Source organism: Dama dama, chromosome 19 (assembly GCF_033118175.1).
Source record: "Dama dama isolate Ldn47 chromosome 19, ASM3311817v1, whole genome shotgun sequence".
NCBI classification, from domain to species: domain Eukaryota; kingdom Metazoa; phylum Chordata; class Mammalia; order Artiodactyla; family Cervidae; genus Dama; species Dama dama.
This window is the reverse complement of record NC_083699.1, coordinates 28,157,022-28,180,735: the sequence shown is the minus strand read 5'-3', so window position 1 is coordinate 28,180,735 and position 23,714 is coordinate 28,157,022. Positions and strand designations below refer to the sequence as shown.

Genomic DNA, 23,714 nt, shown 5'->3' with positions numbered 1-23,714 from the left:
TGTCACTGGTCTAAGTCCTTTAGAAAACCTCTCGGGCAGTGTCAACTAAAGTTAAACACAAGGCAACCTGATGACCTAGCAATTCCACTTCTATATAAATATTCAAGAAAAAGGAGTACACACATTTTACCAACCCATGAGAATAATAACAACAACTAACTCATTATAGCTGAAAACTGGAAACAATCATATAAATCCAAATGACCATCAACCACAGAGTCAAAATTAGGAGATTCACATCTGAATCCTTTAAGGTACCATGCAGATGAGTTTTTTTTTTTTTTAAACTAAAAGTTAATTTGTAACTATTTTACTAGATTTTTATCAAAAATCCTTTGTTTCATATGACTGACATACTTTTGTGATGTCTATAATACACACTTTAGCATTACTATTACAGGAAAATATTTTTAAATTATTTCCCTATATTTTTCAGAATAAAATGTCAATATTAAGTAAAATATTAATATGATATGAATATTTTCACAAAAGACAGGTAATTTATCATTAAAAAATACATATATTTATTTTTAAATGGAAAATTTAAATAAATATTAATATTTATTTTGTAATTTTTTGTTTTTAAATTCTCACACTTATAAGCTTATTTTAAGTGAACTAATGATTTTTACTTTATAAAAATATTTATTACACAAAAGAACAGAAAAGCATATTTAAAATAGCTACAAAAGTTCCAGAAAAATTTGACCATATAAAAACCTTGGCTATTGCTCCTTATTACCGCTTGATGTGTAAGTCATTGGCAAATTATTGCTACTTTCAGAAGACAAAATAATTTGTTAGTTACCAGCATTTTAGCTTAGAAAAATTAAGTACTTTGAAATTATTTTTTCAAGCTATAATGAAAATTTCCAAATAAACCCAAAAGAAGAGAGAGCAGAGCAGTACAATGAACTCTCGTTGCAATTACCCAACCTTGGTAGCTATCAACTTTCTCATTGTTCCTTGGGCAATTTTTTAAAAATCAAGTTTTCAAGAATCCCAGGAAAATCCTTTAAACACTGCAGCGAATTAAGATTAAAAAAGATTTCTGAATCTTTGAAAGATTCCATCATTTAGGATGGAATCATTCCTTTCACTTAGGATGATTTAGTTCAACTTTATTGGGCTAACCCCAGGGAAATAGTTTATTTTCTCAAACCAAAGTTAGAATATCAAACCAGAGTCCAAAGTTACTGCATTCATCCTAATCATGACTCACTGTTTCCTTAATGGTCTAGCAAGATGTTGTAGAACTGCTGGCACATGTAACAACATGCATAGATCTTAAAAATCATTATGCTATGGAAAAGACACAACACACAAATGGCAGCATACCGTATGATTCCTTTTTTTACGGTATTTTGAAAGACAAAATTACAAGGGACAGAAGTCAGATCAGTGTTTACCAGGAACTGGAGATGAAGGGAGGAGACTGAATACAAAGGGATTTGATGGGACTTTTGTGAGTGATAGGAATTCTGTATAGCTTGATTGTGGTGGTGCTTCAATAAATACATATATTTGTCAAGAAGCATCAAGCTGTACACACAAGAGGGGAGAATATTATAAGCATAAATTATACCTCGTTTTACCTAGTAAGTCTTAAATAAAAACAAACAAACAAAAATCCTTACTAAACTGTCTGATGGATCACATATAGAGAAGTCTACCATCTTTCTTGATTGGAATAACACATTACTAATGAAGTTTAAGCTGTTTAAGATGTTTGATTTAGGAAAACCTTTTCATATTTTTGGTATTCATCAAGGTTCTAATTCAATAAAATAGTCTGTACTGTGTCTTTTTTTCCTTAAATAAATGCAGTAATAATAAATGCATTAATTATTTAAAATTATTTAAAAATAATATTATTTATTATTTAATAAATTTAATAAATTAATTAAATTTATTAAATAAAATTATTTAAAAATAATAAATGCATTAATTATTTAAAAATGCCACCTAACAGATTGATGTCCACCACATGAACTTAGCAAGGTCTTCAAGAATTTGTACTTGCTATACAAGATTACTCAATTCTATACATTCTTTTGTCATCTTCAATTTAGTCAGCATGCTTTCTTTATAGAAAATATTGCTCCATGTTGAATCACTCTGAATGTGTTCTGTTGCTTAATTGGGTAGGGGGAGGTGAAGTTGTACTGGATTATATGGGACATGACATTTGTATATGGTAAGGATTTAAATAAACTAATGAAATATAAAGATACTAAAGACTGATAAAATATTTTTGTCTTTGTAAGTGAAGTTACATTATGTCCTGATGTTACAATTAAGTTCTTTCTTTGAAAGGAGCATTTTAAATATTTCTTTTATATGCCACTGGCACCCCACTCCAGTACTCTCGCCTGGAAAATCCCATGGACGGAGGAGCCTGGTAGGCTGCAGTCCATGGGGTCGCGAAGAGTCGGACATGACTGAGCAACTCCACTTTCACTTTTCACTTTCATGCATTGGAGAAGGAAATGGCAACCCACTCCAGTGTTCTTGCCTGGAGAATCCCAGGGATGGGGGAGCCTGGTGGACTGCTGTCTATGGAGTCACATAGAGTCGGACACGACTGAAGCGACTTAGCAGCAGCAGCAGCAGCGTCATATTAATTAAATCATACACTTTATTGAGGATTGTTTCCTTTGGTTTTTTTGACTTTTATATTTTTAAGGCACTTGTATATCTTAAAGAAAAATGTGACATTAAAATTTTGTATACAAATATACAGTGAATTATCATATTTGTTCTATATTAATAGCATAAATATATATAGGTAAGTAAACCCCACTATTTTAGATTATGCCATGGTTTGTTTGAACTTATGATAATCGTACCCTTCTAAATTATTCTATAGAACACACACACAGACACAGCTCAACTCAAAGAAGTTTTCTTTCATTATAGATTCCTGTTCATTCTTAGGTTAGTATTAATATAATTATTTTCAAATATAGAACAAAATGTTTCCTCTACCAACAAATAAGGATGTACATCTGCCATTATTGGAAATCATGCCATATCCTCAGACTTTTAGGTTAGATTGTAAACTATTTCACAGCCGTCTATTATAAGATGTACAAAGACATTTTAAATAATATCATATTTGCAGACTTTTTTTAGAGTTAATATTAGTATAGGTAGATAGTTCTAAGGATTATAAAGTCCTTAACAGTTTATTTATTTTTGTATATTAATTTAAGGGATTACATATCTTTAAAGATTCTTAAATAGGAAAATTGTAATACAAGAGAAGGAAAAGACATCATTTTTAAACTAACTGGATATTAGAGCTCATAATTTCTTCTTCCTGTTAACCCACTTACTCAGGAATATCTTAACTTCCTAAGAGAGACATCTACAACTGACTCTCCTCTTGAGCCTTTTTTCCCAGGTGTTTAAGAAAGTCAGAGAATTGGAAGCAGTAAAAGGGCAGGAGGGACTCACTTACAGATCTGGATATGATTTAGGACATACACATTGACGTTTACTGCTGCTGCTAAGTCGCTTCAGTCATGTCCGACTCTGTGAGACCCCATAGATGGCAGCCCACCAGGCTCCCCCGTCCCTGGGATTCTCCAGGCAAGAACACTGGAGTGGGTTGCCATTTCCTTCTCCAGTGCATGAAAGTGAAAAGTGAAAGTGAAGTTGCTCAGTCATGTCTGACTCTCAGCGACCCCATGGACTGCAGCCTACCAGGCTCCTCTATCTATGGGATTTTCCAGGCAAGAGTACTGGAGTGGGGTGCCATTGCCTTCTCTGACATTGAGGTTTACCTGATCTTAAATGTACAGATTTATCTATTTCATCTTTCATAATGTCTTCATTATTATACTACATATGGAAATGTCAATGAAACCTATTAAACTAGAAAATACTTCATGAAAGTTATAAGGTGTTAGTTTGCATTACATTTCAAACAAGAATTAAGGCTAATTCAAACCACTGTTCATTCTCTCTCTCTTTTTCTAATTCAGTGTCCGTGATACTGCAAACTCTGTAGACATCTAAAAGGTCATTTTCTAATACATATCATTAGCCCTTGGAATCGGGAGGAAGCCACCCTAGAGTAGTGGCATGATTGCTTTCATTTCTAGACATAACACATGTCATCTGGGTGAAAGTCATAGAAAGAGTACAGAAACAAAAGTGTGAATTCTACCCATATAAGAGGAAATATGTTCCAAAAATTTATTCAAAACAGATGAGAAGTAACTAAATTTAAAAATAAATAAATAGATAACTATAGTAAGACATTATCACAAATTGCATGAATTTTTTTCAAGGTACTTTTAGGAAAAAACACAATTTCTTTTTCCATAATTTTTTTCTTTTCAAACAATACTTTCCAAGTATCTTGAATCAAGTTGTCATTATATTCTAGGAATAAGACACAGGTCCTGCTATGAGGAGGCTTACCCCATGGTTGAAAACATAGAAGAGGACCCACATTTACTCAAAACATAACTGAAGAAGAAATCCCCAAGTAACCAAGTTTATCACAACATGCCAAAATTGGCAGAATTGGGACTTTAAGCACTAAATTCAATTTTTAAGAAATAAATGTACATTTTTACACACATTCTCTATAGATGTATAATTCACACCTACAACTATAACCATAAAAGTGTAGTAAATAAAGAATTTCAGAACATAGGACATCGGTTGAAGAGACAATGATAAAAAGTCAGGAATAAATCATTCCTTAAAACACTTATGGATAGTTTCATGTATATTTAAAAAAATAAAAATATTAAGAAATGCCAGATTATGGAGAAAAAGGCAGTTTTACAAAATCATTTTATGAAAGTGGTTCATCTTACCTCAGCTACCAGTTGCTGAAGAGATGGTGAAGCAACAGAGTGGAGACTTGAGTTACCCCTTACGGGACTGTGGACACTAATGTAAGCCACAACATTTCTCTGCAGAACCTTCTTGAAATCCTGAAATTTAAGAAAAGAAAAGAAAGAAAAATATTTCTTTAAGATAAATAAAAGTGACATATTCCACTTTACCAGTTACATGTTGAAAAATAAACACGTCCTACTTAAAATCATTACCTTGCATAATACTTTATATTTTGTATTTAAAGCGATCTCTTACTACTTAACAGAGTACTCAAGGATCATAAATGTATTTTAAATAATGGTAGTAAGGGTAGTATTTAAATATTTAAATATAATATTTAAAATGCATTTTAAATAAGTATACGCCTTATTGTATATTCATACAATATACAATACAATATTTTAAAGCATGTTCATGTCCCTCAAAAACGTAAAAGTTTAAGAGAAAAATATCCTTGTATGGTTTATATAGTATGAGATTCAACTTCAGAATACAGGATGGAATATTTGCTCTAGGACAGCATTTAATTTTATAGACTTTGAACTAGAGAACAGACATGGATAAATCACTTCAGTGTTTAATAAAACCAGTCCTTTCCTTTGGAGTGTTAAGCTACATTTTGCACGAAGTAGCTCTTTATTCTGAACAAAATAGGGAATAATACAATTGTGGCCCTGCACACATTACCTGAAATAAAACCTGATGCATTTCACCCATAAACTAGCATAAAATGATTCAGTAGATTAGTTATTCCACTTCTCTGCTAAACCCAAATTCCAAAAATTGAAGACCACTGATCCTATTGACAAGTTACCACTAAGAAGCCCTTCTGTTATTTTCTTCCTTTTCCTACACAAATATTTAATGAGTAATTATCACGGTGGCAGTTCTATAGGAATAGCCTAAAAATTGTATTACTTCATGCCTTAAAAATATTTTTTTCTTCTTCCAACACTATCAGATGAAAGTCTGCAAAGGCTTATATATCTAGCATATCAATATTATTCCTAGTTTATGTTGAAAATTCAGTTATACCTCTGTAAAATAAGTGAAAAGATAATTCATTTAAAAATAAATATTTTGAATAGAAATGATAAACTTTAAGCTTAAGTACTCTGCTTTACACATAATGTTATCAAAAATGTTCATTATTACACAAGATCTATAAAAAATAAAAAACAGCTTCTGTTAACATACTACCACACTGATAATGTCTATAAGTCAGTCCATTTAATTCTCATGAGAACCTCATAACATAGACATTAGTACACTTTTAGGAGGAATCAAGCCTTGGAGAAATTACTCTTGCTTAAGATCACATGTTCTATTGTACAGAAGATTTGAACCCTGATTCCTTTGATTGCAAAATCTATATTATTTCCATAATAGCCTGAGATGAAGATTCTTCACAGGAGAGATGGTACTTTTTTTTAAAGAACCTATTTAGTAGAATGTCATAATTCTCTTCAAGGATCAAAAGCAGTATTGAGTCAAATATCTAATAACTCTATCATTACAAATTCCATCTGACCAATATAGCCTAATCCTTTTAATTATAACTCTGTATTTCAAGGGGATCCTGAGCAAAACAAAATTAAAAAGGGCATTATGACCTGTCAACAAGTGCTTTCCTCACTCATCTTCATTAGGGAATGTATTTAGTGCACAAATTGGTTTCATCTAAAAGAAAAAAAGTCTTCCATTTTCACAAAAAGTAGGCTTGATAAGAGTAGACAGAACAGGAAAACTAACAGTTTTCTAAATTCCTCCTCAACCCGATTGTTACAAAAATACTCCATGAACTATACTGACATAATCTAAGATACAGTAGTTTACAATAGTACGGGCTAATAGGATGGGCTAATAATTAAATTATACAGTATTCATTATTTTCTTCATTATACATTTTTGTTCATCTAGTCATGGAAAAAGCCAGAAGTGATTAGGTGTATAATTATTTGTCAAATATGCATATACACATAAATACTTTAAGACAGAGGTCTCTAACCTTTTTGAATAGGAAGAGCATTTTCTATAAGAAACATTTTTTTCCTATGGACCCTTACAATATAACAGTTGTATTTTTAGTATCTGTTGTTTGAGAAAGTATAAAATGACCAAAAGGTACAACAGAGTCTATAAATAAAATATTTTATTAACTACAAAAAATATTTATGTAATGTGAAAATATAATTGATCACACACATAAAAGGTCACAATACTGAATTAATTTATGGTTACCATGCATGATGCTCAAATAAATTCAAGCACTGTTTGCAATATACTTCCCCATGGAGAGGGGTTAATGATATTTAGAAATTTAAGTTAGGAACTACTATTGTTGCACAAGCCTACTTTGAGAACACAACTTAGAAATACGTGTGCCAAGTTAGAATTAAAATGAATTGACTGAAAATTATTATGGAAAAGGCTGCATAAAATACTGGAAAAATTTTTTTGAAACAATCTTAAAGATATTTTCTTAAAATGTGCCTTATTGCTACAGGAAAACTAAAACATAATTTTCTTTGTGATAAAAATTTTCTGAAATACTAAAATCAGCCCATATCACATATGTGCTCCCCAAATTGTTTTTTAAATTGTTTATATCCTTAAAGTAAAGAATTTAGAATAGAAGTTTGAGAGATTGCTTTACTAACACATTTTCCATCTTACTAAAAATTTGTCAGCTTTAAAAGATTCAGTCCGCAATGGAATTTATTTGAATTAGTCTTCTTGAGTAATGGAAAAAAAAAAATCATACCACTAATTTCAATACAGAAAGGCATTTTGATTTCCAATGTAGGAATCTTGATAAACTTTACAACTGTAACATTTTTCTCGTTTCGAAACCTCTTTCCCTCAAATTAAAAAAGAGGTTTGCTAGCTTCATTTGTATACCTTTTTGATTATTTTTTGATAGCCAATAGACATTTTGTGTATTTTTGAGTGATTAAATGAAAAATGAAACAAGAATTTCTCATTATATATTTGGGATTTTTTTTCCTCTAAAGCTAAAGTAGTAAGCAAACTAGAATATCAAATGTTTTTATTTTTCCTAGTTAAACTTACGTAGGTTTTTTTAAATCCTTATTTCTGTTAAAATTCTTTTTATAAAATCATAAAAGTAAATAGAAAATCTAAAAGTTTTATGATCTGTTTATTGCTGTAAATGTGGAATAAATCCAAAGTTGTTATATTCCATCAAAAACAGTGTATTTGTGAGACACAGACATATCAGATGCATTTAAAAATTTATTCCAGTTGTATTCTAACTGTAATCCATTGCACACAAGATTTCATTTGAACAAAGGCTGGGTGGTCCTTTAGTCGCTGAGTTGTGTCTGACTTGCAACCCTATGGACTATATAGCCTGCCAGGTCTCTCTGTCCATGGGATTCTCCAGACAAGAATACTGGAGTGGGTTGCCATTTCCTTCTCCAAAACAAAGGCTACCTAAGGTAGTTAGGCAAGTAGGCAGGTAAGTAGATAGGTAGAGATGCAAGTAGGAAAGAAGGAGCAGGGAGATAGGGATGTAAGAATAGGAGGAAAGATTGATGGGAGGGAGAAAACAAGGCAGAAAAAAGGAAACTGCTGTTTGGAGTCCAATCTATCTATTGTTTAGGTAAGATACAATGCCAAGTTACTACACATTCAGCACATAAGATTGTTTCCTAACTTCAGAAAATTGCTAGAAGGTTTATAAAAAAAAAGGTAGTGGTATGTATCACTTGATCACTCCTTGTCCAGTGCCTGTCAATCTAAGGATTGACATAATAACCAGGTAAACCCCAATGCAGATATATAAGAGTCCGTAGGTCTGGTAGCAACAAGAAAAAGATATCTGCAGACCACACACAATTCACTGTGGTCTAAATCTAACTCCTTAGCATTCTAAGAGGTGATCTCAGCAAGTGAGCATACAGCACACTCTGGTTGAGATGCACATTCCTGTTAATGGCTTCATCAGTTTGACTTTGTCTACTCTAGTCCAGAGAGCAAGAGAGCGAGAGATAGAGAGCATGACAGTGCAATTATGAGAGCAAGACACAATAATTAATGTACATTTACCTCTCCCCATTCATAGGAGCCAATATTTCCAAAAGCTGTTCCTCCCCATGAGCAGAAAACGATAGTACGGTCTGGTCTCCACCCTCTCTTAACTCGTAACATCAAGGCCCGGATAAAAGTTGTGATGATGGCCGTGCTGCTGGCCCATTCTTGTCTATTATAACTGTGAGCCGTGTGATGATGGCTGCCAACTATGACATAACGGTCTGGAAATGGAAGGAAACAAGAGCCACTGAAACATAATATAAGCCTTAACAATAAATTTAATGACATTTACATAATCCTATTGCACAACCAAGCAACAATTATGCAAAATTATTCTAATAATTAGGACTACTTTAACATTTTTCACCCACTGTCTTGATTCACACATCTGTGTATATCAAAGCAGAGGCAGCTGCTGAACTCAATTATGAATCCAAAGCTTAGATCCATATTACTGTCCTCTGCAACATGCATATTAATTAATGAAGTACACAAATATGCCACAATGAAAACCTTATCTAACATTTTTCCAGAATCATAGTGGGAAGTGCCCTATAAACAATGTGTATATGCTCAGTAAATATAAATGAACTATTCTTACATTTGATGGAACAATTATTCAGTCACTGTAAATGTTAAAAATGTGGTACTTATGTAGGAATTTTGCAATAATTCAAGTATTTAGGGAATCAGCTGTCATTCCAACTTATAGTTTTAACCCCTCTCCTTTCCTTGATGGAAAAAAAAAACATCATCAAAAGTCATCCAACTATTCTCTTTCCACATATTTTATTTCATAGAATCATACAAAATTGATTAGGTACATTACTAGAAAGGTCTCCGTGACACATGGATGGGTTCTGAACAACATACTGACTATTGTCAGTAATAAGGTAGACTACAAATGCATCTCCAGAGTTTCCGCTGATTTTGTTGTCTGTGGATGTTGTTGGCACACATCTAAATTTACTTGAGCAAGTAGCCCTATAATTTGTGCAAAAATGTTTTTCTTCATTAAGTGTCATTTTCTGAGTAGATGTTCCATAGCATGATGGTTAAGTGTGCAGAGTTTAAGGACTTCCTGTTTGGGATGGAATCCAGGGTATTTGACTTACTAGTTGTATGACCTTGCCAAGCTTGTTCAAGTGCTCATGACAACTTCTTCAACCATAAAATGGGTATAAAATAGTGCCTACATCATTTCTTTTTAATTTTATTTATTTTCAGAAATTTTATTAGAATATGGTTGCTTTACAATGTTGTGTTAGTTTCTACAATACAATAAAGTGAATCAATTATATGTATACATATATCCCCTTTCTTAGATTTCCATCCCATTTAGGTTATCACAGAGCACAGAATAAAGATCCTGTGCTATACAGTAGATTCTTATTATCTGTTAGATATAGATATAGATATATCCTCTTGGTATCCATATTTATTCTCTATAATTGTGTCTCTATTTCCATTCAGTTGTTTGGAGTTTTAAATAAGTAAAGCACTTTCAATAGCGCCTGACACAAAGTAAGTACTACACATTTGTGGAATGAGTAAATCACCTCTTGGCTTCATGGCATCAAAAAGCTACTTTACAGGAAACATTACTGAGTGAAGCAATTTTAGTTTTCCTCACTGACACTGGAACCAACAATGAATTTAATCCATCAACGTGTGTTAAAATTTAATTAATGGTATATATAGTATGACTGCTCAGACAGTAAAGAATCTGCCTGTAATGCAGGAGACCTGGGTTCAGTCCCTGGGTCAGGAAGATGCCTTGGAGAAGGGAATGGCAACTCACTCCAGTATTCTTGACTGGAGAACCCTATGGACAGAGGAGGCTGGTGGGCTACAGTACATAAGGTCTCAAAAAGTTGGACACTGCTGAATGACTGACACACACATATAGTTTGCCTGCAATGTTGAATTGATTCACTCATCTCTCAGATATGTATAAAAATTCTGTTTGGAATTGTCTGTGTTCTAGATAAGTGGTGAATGTTAGTTGCTCAGCTGCATCTGACCATTTACAACCCCATTGACTGCATCCCGCCAGGCTCCTCTGTCCATGGAATCATCCAGTCCAGAATACTGGAGTGGGTTGCCATTATCTTTTCCAGGGGACCTTCCCAACCCAGGAAGAGAACCCAGGTCTCCTGTATTGCATGCAGATTCTTTACCATCTGAGCTGCCAGGGAAGCCTGCATTCTAGATAAACCATATGTAGAAAACTAAATACTAATTGATGCCATTTATCATTTTCAGAGTCATTAAATAAAGCATGTGAATGATCAATATTTTTGTGTAAAGTACAAATAAAAATGAGAAACATATTATACATTAAGGAATACTATTAAACTGAGTTTAAAAAAGTTGATGTTTTTTTTCTACATTGAGTGTCAATAAGGAAAGCTTTTCTATCCTAAATCTAATATAATTCAGTACAATATTTTCTTCAAAAATAACTAAGAAATGTAGCAATGATGATAAATATTTCTAATACTTCAATTAGAGATTGTTATGATGGAAATTTACTGAAATGGTTGAAATGCAACAGCAACAATCTCCAAAATCATTTATATCTTGCATTTAAAGATATTATAATCAGAGGTTGTTCAACATTGCTACTGTAAGGAAATCAAACAGAAGATGCCTGTGAATTTTTAGAGGTGGCTGGCAGGAAACTTGGCAGGGATGTAAAACTTGATCTCAAAATTCCCTGAGTTAGCAATTATGGGGTCAGTTTGACTAAAATAACGGAGACGGATAATTCTCCAGAAAGAACTTGAGTACCCTACCAAATAAACAGAAGTGGCACAAATGTACTGAAAGACTTGCACTCTATATTGTATGTAACAGGCACCACAGACAGTGATGTCATTCAGTCTCACAATGTATTCAGAAGTGTTGATGTTAATTAGATAATTAATGTATTTGTGAGTTAGTTTCATTACTTTAGCCTATACAGCATAATCTGTAGGTTTCATAAGAGTCAATAACAAGGTATAAAACTACTTAAAATTTAGCCAGGTGAAAAAAAAATAAATAAAATTTAGCCAGGTGAAATTTTTCATAAGCATTTTCAAAACCTAAAGCTACACAAACATTAGGCAGAATTGATGGTGAACCAAGGATTAGGGATGGGACACAGACTAACACTGAAATATTTGAAACCAAAACATTTAAAAAAAACAATAAAACTAAAATATTTCATTTTTTTAAAAAAGGTCTTTATAAAAATAAAATCTTCAATGGTATTATAGTGAATAAAAGAAAAACAATGACTTCTGTAACTTTCACTGAAAGGTACATGCCATTTAGAAAGATGGTAACGATAACCCTATATGCAAAACAGAAAAAGAGACACAGATGTACAGAACAGAATCTTGGACTCTGTGGGAGAAGGCGAGGGTGGGATGTTTCGAGAGATCAGCATCGAAACATGTATATTATCTAGGGTAAAAGAGATCACCAGCCCAGGCTGGATGCACGAGACAAGTGCTCGGGCCTGGTGCAGTGGGAAGACCCAGAGGGATCTGGTGGAGAGGGAGGTGGGAGGGGGAATCTGGATGGGGAATACATGTAAGTCCATGGCTGATTCATGTCAATGTATGACAAAAACCACTAAAATATTGTAAAGTAATTAGCCTCCAACTAATAAAAATAAATGGGGAAAAAAAAAAAAAAGGTACATGCCAGTTTAACAAATCTAAACGCTGTTTTTTTTTGTTTGTTTTGTTTTGTTTTTCTGTTTTGTTTCCCCTCTTACTCTCTTTAGTATGATTTATCTTTGAAGAGATTTGGTATGAAATAGAATAAAGACCTGTTTCTTGCTTTTATATATCACCCACCCCTTAAAGTAGCATAAATTTAATTACCTCTAAAGCAGGACACTTAACTATGGTATTGTTACAGAGCATTTGTGATATGTAAGACAGGATTCCCTGGAGCTCAGACAGTAAAGAATTCGCCTGTCAATGCAGGAGACCCAGGTTTAACCCCTGGGTCAGGAAAATCCCGTGGAGAAAGAAATGGTAACCCACTCCAGTATTCTTGCCTGAAGAATTTCATGGACAGAGGAGCTTGACAGGCTACAGTCCATGGAGTCGCAGAGTTGGACACGACTGAGCAACTAACACACTATGTAAGATGTAGATTATAAATACTCGGGTCTACTTACCTGGAAATGTCAAACCCTTTAAATATCCAACAACATTAGTAACTGTTTTAAATTTTGTGACTGTTTGAATTTTCATGTTGACAATTCTTTCCTCTGCAAAAAGAAAAAAAAAAAAAAAAAAAACTAAAATACACTTATTTTTCTAAATTCTGCTGTTTTAATTTTTCTTAAAGCATCCAAATTTATTTATACAATATCATCAAATTATTCCAAACAATTGAATTTTTCTAGGTAACAAATGCCACACTTTTTGGAGAATATGCATTGGAAAGTTTGTGTAGACAGTTTTAGGTGCTTATTATACAATGATGACTAAGATACAATTACTAGCTTTGTAGAACTGTAGGGCCATAAAAGGGCTGTTTTATTTATTATTTATTTTTTAAATTTATTTTAATTGGAGGCTAATTACTTTACAAAATTGTGGTGGTTTTTGCCATACTTTCACATGAATCAGCCATGGCTGTACATGTGTTCCCCATCCTGACCCTCACAGCCACCTCCCTCCCAAAAGGGCAATTTTAAACTTCATATTAAAAACTGCATGGGGTTAAACAGGAAAACACACAGAACAAGATCTCAAGGATATGTGGGCAATGGCATTTAAAAAATAATAATAATAATAATCAGATAAAAATATTTCCAAACAATTTTAAATACTTGCCTAGCTTCAAAACAAAATTGCATGTGGAAATAATTTAACCTTTTCTCTTTGATTCACTGTCACTTTGAAAACTGGAAAGCATTACACAAATTAAAAGAATAAAGATTTTTGAAGCTACAAGTATTTTTCAAATATTGGAGTTCTGTACTTCTGTTTATATGTCTCTCACCTCTCTTCTAAATCTCTGCCAACTTCTCTATCTCTTTAAGTTTTTCTATTCATGATTGATAGTAAAAGATTTGACAACAAAGCAAAGACACCAATCAGAAAGGACTACAGTCACAGTCCTGAAGGGATCTTTGAGGGTCTTTGATGATCACAAGTGTTAATCCTATATCTGATGGATCCTGGGAAGTCTGAGGACTGGGGCGGTAGCGAGGAAGAAAGTACTGGTAGAAAGGTAGTTTCCCTAGGAGACATTCTAAGGCAGCCAAGTAAAAGTGTTGGGGTGGGGGTGACAATGAGAAAGCAGCTAATGCAAAGGAGGGGTTTCTCTCACCGCTCAGTAAGGGGTAAAGGATCTGCCTGCCAATGCAGGAAGCGTGGGTTTGATCTTTGGATATGGAAGATCTTCTGGAAGAGGAAATGGCAACCCACTCCAGTGTTCTTTTTTATATATATTTATATAATTTTATTTATTCATTTATTGGCTATACTGGGTCTTCATTGGTGTCTGGGCTTTTCTCTAGTTGCAGCAAGTGGGGGCTAGGCTCTAGTTGTGGTGCACTTCTCACTGCAGTAGCTTCTGCTCTTGCTAAGCATAGGCACTAGGGTGCTCAGGCTTCAAGAGTTTCAGATCCTCGGCTCCAAGCCCAGGCTCAATAGTTCTGGCACACGGGCTAAGTTGCTCTGCAACATGTGGGATCTTCCCCGACCAGGTATTGAACCTGTGTCTCCTGCATTGGCTGTCAGATTCTTTACCACTGAGCCACCAGGGAAGCCCTCCACTCCAGTATTCTTGTCTGGAAAATCTTGTGGACAGTGGAGCCAGAGGGCAACAGTGCATGGGGTTGTAAAACAGTCAGACCCAACTAAGTTTAAAAAAGAAAAATTGCAAGACAGACACACTTTGCTGACAAGCCTTCAAATTGAACTTCTTACTGCCAGATGAAACTATTATGACAAATAAGTTGCTTCTTTCTTTGTAGTATGAAAGTGAGAGTGTTAGTCACTCAGTTGTGTCCGACTCTCTGCCACCCCATGGACAGTAGCCCACCAGGCTCCTCTGTCCATAGAATTGTCCAGGCAAGAGTACTGGAGTGGGCTGCCATCCCCTTCTCCAGGGGATCTTCCTGACTCAGGGATTGAACCTGGGTCTTCCACATTGCAGGAAGATTCTTTATCTGAGATTCTCTGAGATTCCTTATCTCAGATTCTTTATCTGAGCCACTAGGGAAGCCCAAAATACTGGAGCAGGTTACCATTTCTTCCTCCAGGGGATCTTCCCAATCCAGGGGTCCAACCTGTGTCTCCTGCATTTCTTTACCACTGAGCTACTTTGAATGTGCCAAAGTAACAGCTCAAATAGAAAATCACTACACTAAAAAAATTATAACTAAAACAAGAGTAAAGAGACTTGAAGAGAATACCTGAGTGTCTTATATACGATAAAAGGAAATCTGCTTAGAACTGAGCATCGTGGCTCTAATTAAGGAGCTACACGTTTTTGTTTACTTTTTAAAATCGGTATACTTTGTTTTTATAGAGCAGTTTCAAAAATACAGACTGGATGCATGAGACAAGTGCTCGGGGCTGGTGCACTGGGATGACCCAGAGGGATGGGATGGGGAGGGAGGTGGGAGGGGGTTCAGGAAGGGGAACACATGTAAATCCATGGCTGATTCATGTCAATGTATGGCAAAAACCACTACAATATTGTAAAGTAATTAGCCTCCAACTAATAAAAATAAACGAAAAAAAAAAAAAAATACAGACAGTGCTCGCTTCGGCAGCACATATACTAAAATTGGAACGATACAGAGAAGATTAGCATGGCCCCTGCGCAAGGATGACACGCAAATTCGTGAAGCGTTTCATATTAAAAAAAAAAAAAAAAAAATACAGACAAACAGAGCAGAAAATACAGGATTCCCAAATATCCTTTCTCTCCTGCCTCTATCTGGCATCTTGCATTGCATGCATGCATGCTCAGTTGCATCCAGTTCTTTGTGACTCTATGGACTGTGATCCATCAGGAACATCTTTCATTAGCATAATCAATACCTGTTACCATTAATGAGACAATATTAATAAGTCCATAAATTCCATAAATCACACTGTTTTACTTGTTGTACTGTGCATTCTATGGGTTTTGACATAAGCAGAATGACAGGTATGCACCATTATAATATCATACAAAATAATTTTATTGCCCTAAAATTTTTCTGTGCTGTACCTGTTTATTTTTCACTCTCTCCCTTCCTCTTAAGCTCCTGGCAACAACTGATCTTTTAAATGTCTCTACAGTTTTGCCTTTTCCAAAACATGATAGAGTTGGAATCATATGTTTGTTTTTAACATTTAATTCCCTGTTCTAGTTTCGTTCCAAACAGTTCAGATAAATGAACTTTAGATGAGGGAGTCATGACCTTATAGTTGTTGTTTTTAATATTTTTATTTTATTTTTGGGTTAGATACAGCTGAAGAATCATCTCTGGTTTTCTAAGATTCAATATTAACTTTTTTCAAGTTCAGCAGTAAGAAAACCTGACAGTATGTACAAATGTACTGCAAACTGCTTGAAATATTACCTTATGATATAGTGACTTACAATTTATAATATCGTTGACACACAAACATACTAATTCTTCCCTGTGGCTCAGACCTTAAAGACCTGCCTGCAATGCAGGAGACCTGGAGTCTGGGAAGGGTCTGGAAGATCCTTTGGAGACGTAGTGGGAACCCATCCCAGTATTCCTGCCTGGAGAATTCTATGCACAGAGGAGCCTGGCAGCTACAGTCCATCGGTTGCAAAGAGGACATGACCCAGTGACACACACACACACACTCACTCACTCATTCGCTCACTCACACACTAGTTCTCACTGGATCGTTTTTTGTTTTTCCACGAAACATTAGTAAAGCAGTTTCATTAATGTTAATATTGAGTTCTAATTTATACATGGATTTGTTTTTATCCTTGCTAATATAACTCATTTTAACAGGGCCATACTGTTTTAATCAGCAGAAATTTGTCATGACTGAAATACTGGGTCCACTACCACCACTACCATCACCACCATCATCATCTAATTTAACTAGTCAATTTGGGGGAAATTTCCAAGCCTATTTTTATGAAAACTTTTACATTAGTTTGCCATGTGCCATGAAAAGACATTTCAGGATTTCATTAGGATTATATTAAATTAGCGAACCCATTTGAGAAAATTATATATTTTATCTATTATGGTATACTTCTCAATTTATTTCAGTTGATTTTATTTCCTTTAAAAAGTTTTATATTTTTATTTATAAAAGATTTGCATGATTATTAAGTTAAGTTTTTCCTGCTATAGTAACAAAATATAGTGTTTAAAATTATTTTACAATGTATAAGCATGCTATTTAACTGCATATGTTAGTCTTATAAAATGCCCTCTTGTTAATCTTCTATAGGTTTTAATAGTTCATCTGTTTTCATTTTTGTTAATTTCACTGAGATACATACCAAAAATAATTTTGTTTTTTCCCTTTAAATCTTTATAACTTATCTACTGTTCTCAACATTTTTTCTAGGACTGCCAGTGCACTGTGGGATGGTGGTAGTAAAAGCGGCATTCTTTGGTCCTTGTCTTGTCTTCTTCACTACAAATGTTTCTATAACTGTACTTTTTAAGTTATTTGCTATAGCTTTCTGGGAAATTCCCTTTATTTATTTATTTATTTTTTATTAGTTGGAGGCTAATTACTTTACAATATTGTAGTGGTTTTTGTCATACATTGACATGAATCAGCTAATGTAAGACCAGAAACTGTAAAACTCCTAGAGGAAAACATAGGCAAAACACTCTCTGACATAAATCACAGCAGGATCCTCTGTGACCCACCTCCCAGAATTTTGGAAATAAAAGCAAAAATAAACAAATGGGACCTAATCAAACTTAAAAGCTTTTGCACAACAAAGGAAACTATAAGCAAGGTGAAAAGAGAGCCCTCAGATTGGGAGAAAATAATAACAAACGAAGCAACAGACAAAAGATTAATCTCAGAAATATACAAGGAAATTCCCTTTAAAAGTAAGATCACTTTTATATCTTCCTTTGCTAAGAGGTTTTAGCATAAACAGATATTGAATCATCTTTTGAGATAACTGCAAGTCTTTTCACATTACAACGTTAAAAAAAAATGCTCATATTCCTGGATTAAGCCCTTCTTGGTCATGATATTTTTTGTGTGTGTTTGGTTATTAATACTTTTAGAATATATGCATATGTAAGGGACAATAATAATTTTACTTCTCTATTTTTTCCTGTCTGATTTTGATATGTAGATTATAAATCTCACAAATATTTAGGGATCTTTTCATTGATTCTGTAAGAGTTATTCAGCACAAATTAACCATTTTACAAAGGAGAGGTAGTTTTACTATATAAAACTATTTGGTACTGGTATTTTCTGTGTGTGTTGCAGGGAGAAGTACATTTTCACTCATTGTATATTTTCATTTTATTTCATTTAATATTTTCAAATTATTATTATTAATCAATATAAGCAAATTGATTCTTATGTTTATTTCTTTTAAATGTATCTAATTGTTCATTTTATTCTTGTTCTTCAAAATATCATTCATTTATCTATGACTTTGTTTCCTCTTCTATTTCTGACATCAATTTACTTAGCCTATTTTTTTAAATCTTTTCATCAAGTTTACTAGAGTTTAGTTAATTTATTAGAATTTCAAGAAAACAGTTTTAGGGTTTATGAATACTCAATCATTTTTCTTTATTTCTTGCTACAATATTATATTCTATGCTTATTAGTGTCTGTTTTAAGTTTTCCCTAATGTATTCTGTGTGTGTGTGTGTGTTTAACTTAAATTCTTAAGATGTTTAGCTCAATTCTTTTCAATTGTTACACGTCTTTAAGGCTATAGATTTTCTATGTAGCTGAAGTACATTAATTTTGATATATGGTGTTATTATCTCACAAATTCTAACATTTTTAAACTTCTATGATAATTATTTCTATAATAAATGTATTAGTCCAAAGAATTTTAAAAATATTCAAATACATGGTATGGGTTACTGCTTTAATACTAATGTCTAGCTTAATTTACTTAATGAAATGAAAGCAAGGTCTATATGCTGATAATTTGATTTTATGTGAGATTTATTTTATGACACTGGCAGGTTATTATAAATGATAAATAGAGACTAAACATTTTTATAAATGTTCCATATAAAGAATGTGCATTCCCTATTACATGGTTACAGCATTTCATTCATAGGTCCAGTAAATCAAGCTTGAAAACTGTGTAGCTCTAATTTCACTGTTTTACATACTTTCTCTGTCAATTATTGAGACATTTTATAGTTTCCCATACGATGTTAATTTATCAGTTTATCTGGACATTCTTATATTGTTTGACTAGTTACATGTATGCAAGCTTGGAATTGCCACTATTCCCTGATTTCTATATAGATTATTTAGAATGGGCTGGTAACTCAGCTGGTAACTCAGCTGGTAAAGAATCTGCATGCAATGCAGGAGACCCTGGTTCTATTCCTGGGTTGGGAAGATCTGCCGGTGAAGCAATAGGCTACCCACTCCAGTATTCTTGGGCTTCCCTGGTGGCTTAGCTGGTAAAGAATCAGCCTGCAATGTGGGAGACCTATATTCGATCCCTGAATTGGGAAGATCCCTTGGAGAAGGTATCACTGTGTTTGTATGTATAGGGCTTCCCTAGTAGCTCAGCTGGTAAAGAATCCGCCAATTCCTGGGTTGAGAAGATCCCATGGAGAAGCAAACAGCTACCCACTCCAGTATTCTGGCCTGGAGAATTCCATGGATTCTATAGTCCATTGGGTCTCAAATAACAATTATTCTTTACATCATTTCTATCCCAATTATACCCTAAAGCTTCCCCCCACATTAATACAATTATTCCATATTTCTTTTGCTTAGTATTTCTCCACTACATATTTTCCCAGCATTGCCTTTGTTTTTACCAGGCATCCCAGGGGGCATCTCTGGCTTGGATACAATTTTTATGTTAATATTTTGGCTTGGTGTTTCTATATTACAATATTAGTAAAAATTATAAGCCAGGATTTTTTATTTCTAAAGTCATTTAAATTTTTATTTTTATTTTTTATCCAGAGCTCAAGCAGAAGAAAGCTTTTCTTCATCAGTAGGAGGATTCCTTTCCAGTTTTCCCACGTCAACTCCCTGGTCCTGGTTTTACACAGATGTTAGTTACAACTCTTTGCTCCCTATAGCTCCATAACCATGTCCTTGTCCCCATGTGAGTTCTATGTTCCCACTCTAATTTACCTAATTCACTGGGACCCATAACCTTTCCTAACACCTGGAAATTATACGGTCAATTTTTCTGTTTATTTCTCTGATTTTTCATTCTGTCTTTGTGTTTCCTTCTGGACATTTTACTTTTTTTTTTGATAGATGCTTTCAAAAACATTTTTTCTTATATTTCATACAGAGTTCCTAGACACTTGCATGGACAGATTTCAAATGATTTTACCTGCCCTCTTCTACATCCTGAAGTGTAACTTATTTAAAAGAAACATAGAGGTCTGAGAAAGTAAAGACAATTTCTTTTACAAGGATGCTAAGATTACATCGGTTCTTTCCAGCTGAGAAAAAGGACTTCCTTATGAGTCACAGGCCCAAGATCAGGTCCAAATAATAGCATGCAACATAGCAAAACACTGCCTTTCATTTACTTAGGTACAACCCAACATATGATGTCGATCCTAATAATATTGTTTCATAATAGACCATACCCATGTCTAAAAGCAAATGTTCACATAGCCTGTTTTCCTTCACTAAAATCAGTACTATGATCACACTCTCCATTTTAATGATAAATATCAGTAAAATCTTAGATAAACTTTCATATTCATAGCACATCTACTGCTGTTGGCATTGCTAATTTAAATACCCATTGGTAAAGCAATACTACTCTTCATAGCAATAACATTGGCAATCTTGTGCTTTGGAATTTATCCTACAAGGATAATTGAACTCTTTGCAGTATAATTTTAATAGCAATTACAGACAACAACATAGATTTCCTAAACAGGGAAATTACTTAGAAAATTGCAATAAAATGTGAAACTGTTAAAATGTAAAATACTATGTAGAAACATAGATGCACTATAAATGAAAAGAACACAATACAAAGAGATATACATGATGACTTAACTTAGCATTTATGGGCATGTTTAGAAAAAGAGATTAATAAATGAAGCATAAACTGGGTTAGGAAGAGACATCTCTCCAAAGAAGACAAACAGATGGCCAAGAGGCACAGGAAAAAATTTTCAACATCACTAATTATTTAAAAATGCAAATTGAAACTACAATGAAATATCACTTCACACCAGTCAGAAAAGCCATCGTCAAAAAATCTGTGAGCAATAAATGCTAGAGAGGGTATGGAGAGAAGGGAAACTTCCTACACTTGGTACAACCAATGGAGAAATTGGTATGGAAGATCTTTTAAGAAACTAAAAATAGACCACCACATGATCTTGCAATCCCTTTCCTGGGCATGAATCTGGAGAAATACATGGTTCAAAAGGATACTATGCACCCCAATGTTTGTTATAGAGCTATTTACAACATCTGAGTCATGGAAGCAACCTAGATGTCCATTAACAGATGAATGGATAAAGATGATGTGGTATATATTTACAATGGATTATTCAGCAGTTAAAAAGAATGTAATAATGCCATTTGTAGCTAGATAGACCCGAAGATTATCATACTAAGTGAAGTAAGTCAGACAGAGATAGACATATATGCTATTTCTTATATGTGGAATCTAAATAATAATTAATAATAATAATAGAGTGAACTTATTTACAAAGCAGAAATAGAAAATGAGCTTATGGTTACCAGGGGGGATTGTGGAGGGAGAGATAGATTGGATGTTTGGGATTTACGTGTACACACTCCTATATTTAAAATAAAATGCTTTTCCATGAAAAAAAAAATTAGGAAACATGGAAAAGGCAAGATCATATAAAGATAAGTAAACAAAACATAGACAAAAAAAGACTGAAGACCCCATAGGTGATTTAGATACATGAGTTACATGAGTGGGTTCAACTATAAAAAGTAACTGGGCTATGTACTTATAATTTGTGTTGTTTTCTGAATGTAAGATTTATTTATTTTGAATGTAAGATTTAAATGAAAATGTTTAAAAGCTAAAATTGTTTGACCTAATGACCAGTGGCTTAGTTCAGAAAGATATTTATCCATAAAATACAATCCATTAAAAGCATAAAATCTAACTTTTTAAAAAAAATTATGTAGTTTTAATTGAATTGTGCTATAAATGTAAAATGCACACCAGACTTTGAGGTCTTAGAATAAAAAAAAGAATAAATTATTTCATTACTAAGCATGCATACGGATGGCAATAGAGAGATAATATTTTGGATACCTTGAATTAAATAAAATGCAATATCAAAATTAAAAAAAAAAAACCTAAAAAAATTTGGATTAGGAAGTCCTGCCTTTATCAGTTGGGGTGTTGGAATCTTGACCCGTGGACTATCAGGGAAGTACCAAGAGAGCTCTTCTTTAAAGGAGAATGCCAACTGATAAAAGTGGAAGGAATGCGGACTTAGAAGGTAACCATTGGCATCTTGGCAATGACTAGTTGGGCAGGAAACATCAATGAAATTGAAACTAGTAGATAAAGGTAGAAATGGTGGGGGTAAGATGTTTGCGTGATTGCAAATGCTTATTGATTACTCTAAAAAAAGAATAAAGAGTAACTTTGATGAGATCTAGTGGGCACCACTTTAATCAAGTGATTAAAGGTAGCTTTACCAGTTATGGAACAAATTAATATCAGCTATGAGAAAAACACAGTCTCACTTCCATAACATTACTGCCAATGATTCAGAATCTGAACTTATTCACAAGAAACATCAGATAAAACTAGGCTGGGGAACACTCTGAAGATAACTGGCACTTAAGCTTTAAAGGAGATAAAGTAACGGAAAAAAAAAAAAGTAGAAACTATTCCAGATTGAAGGAAATTTGAGACTTGATAACTTCAAGACATGAGTCTAGTTTAGATCTATTTGATATTTAGGACACTATTGGGACAATGACAAAAACTGAATGGGGCCTTGGAGTGCATGTAGAAATGCATCTACAAAGAGCTTTCTTTGTGCTATTCTTGCAACTTTTCTATAAGTTTGAATGTATTTCAAAATAATAAAAATACTTTTGAAATTAGAAAATCCTGGGGAACCTTTAGATGCAGTTCGTTATTTGAAAAGTTAGAGCATATATATACGTGTATACATTACTACTTTAAGATAACATTTCCAGCTCACGTTTACTAAATGTTTTCTGTCTTTCATATTCCATAGCTGGATGGCAGCTTTACATTTGATATGTGAAGTTCAAAAGATTTCAAGATGACAAAAATGTGTTCCACTCAGAGAACATTTGTATTCAAATAGGGTGAGGAATGTCAAAGCTAAAAGACATAAAAGCATCTGCCTCTCTCCAGTCCTTAATTTAATCATGTTGCAGGAAAAATTATCTGCTACAGAAATGTTATTCCAGTGATAATTCTGTCTTGCATTTTTGTTGCTGTTATGAACTGATTCTCAGTCATCTTCTTCCCCAATAGCTAACAAAGCTTCATCTCCACCTGCACTGCAAGCTTACCCGGTATTTAGGAAAAATTCCAACATCATTTAGAGAGATTTGAGCACTAACAATTGCTGCTAACTTTTGACTTCC

General features: G+C 33.6%; 1 protein-coding gene and 1 non-coding gene across 12 annotated transcripts in view; one reads left to right on the top strand and one right to left on the bottom strand.

The window, feature by feature from the left end:
• The window catches only part of NAALADL2 (N-acetylated alpha-linked acidic dipeptidase like 2), a 1,498,179-nt gene that overhangs the window by 421,678 nt on the left and 1,052,787 nt on the right, over positions 1-23,714 (bottom strand). For all 11 annotated transcript variants that reach the window (XM_061168361.1, XM_061168362.1, XM_061168363.1 and 8 more), the window contains 3 exons: positions 13,097-13,189; positions 8,932-9,137; positions 4,836-4,955 (listed from right to left, as the gene is read on the bottom strand). In XM_061168361.1, the coding sequence (XP_061024344.1) occupies positions 4,836-4,955; positions 8,932-9,137; positions 13,097-13,189 (419 nt within the window). The remainder of the gene's footprint in view (positions 1-4,835; positions 4,956-8,931; positions 9,138-13,096; positions 13,190-23,714) is intronic.
• On the top strand, positions 15,697-15,803 carry LOC133074362 (U6 spliceosomal RNA). The gene has a single exon (XR_009697195.1). It is a non-coding gene; the product is annotated as a U6 spliceosomal RNA (small nuclear RNA).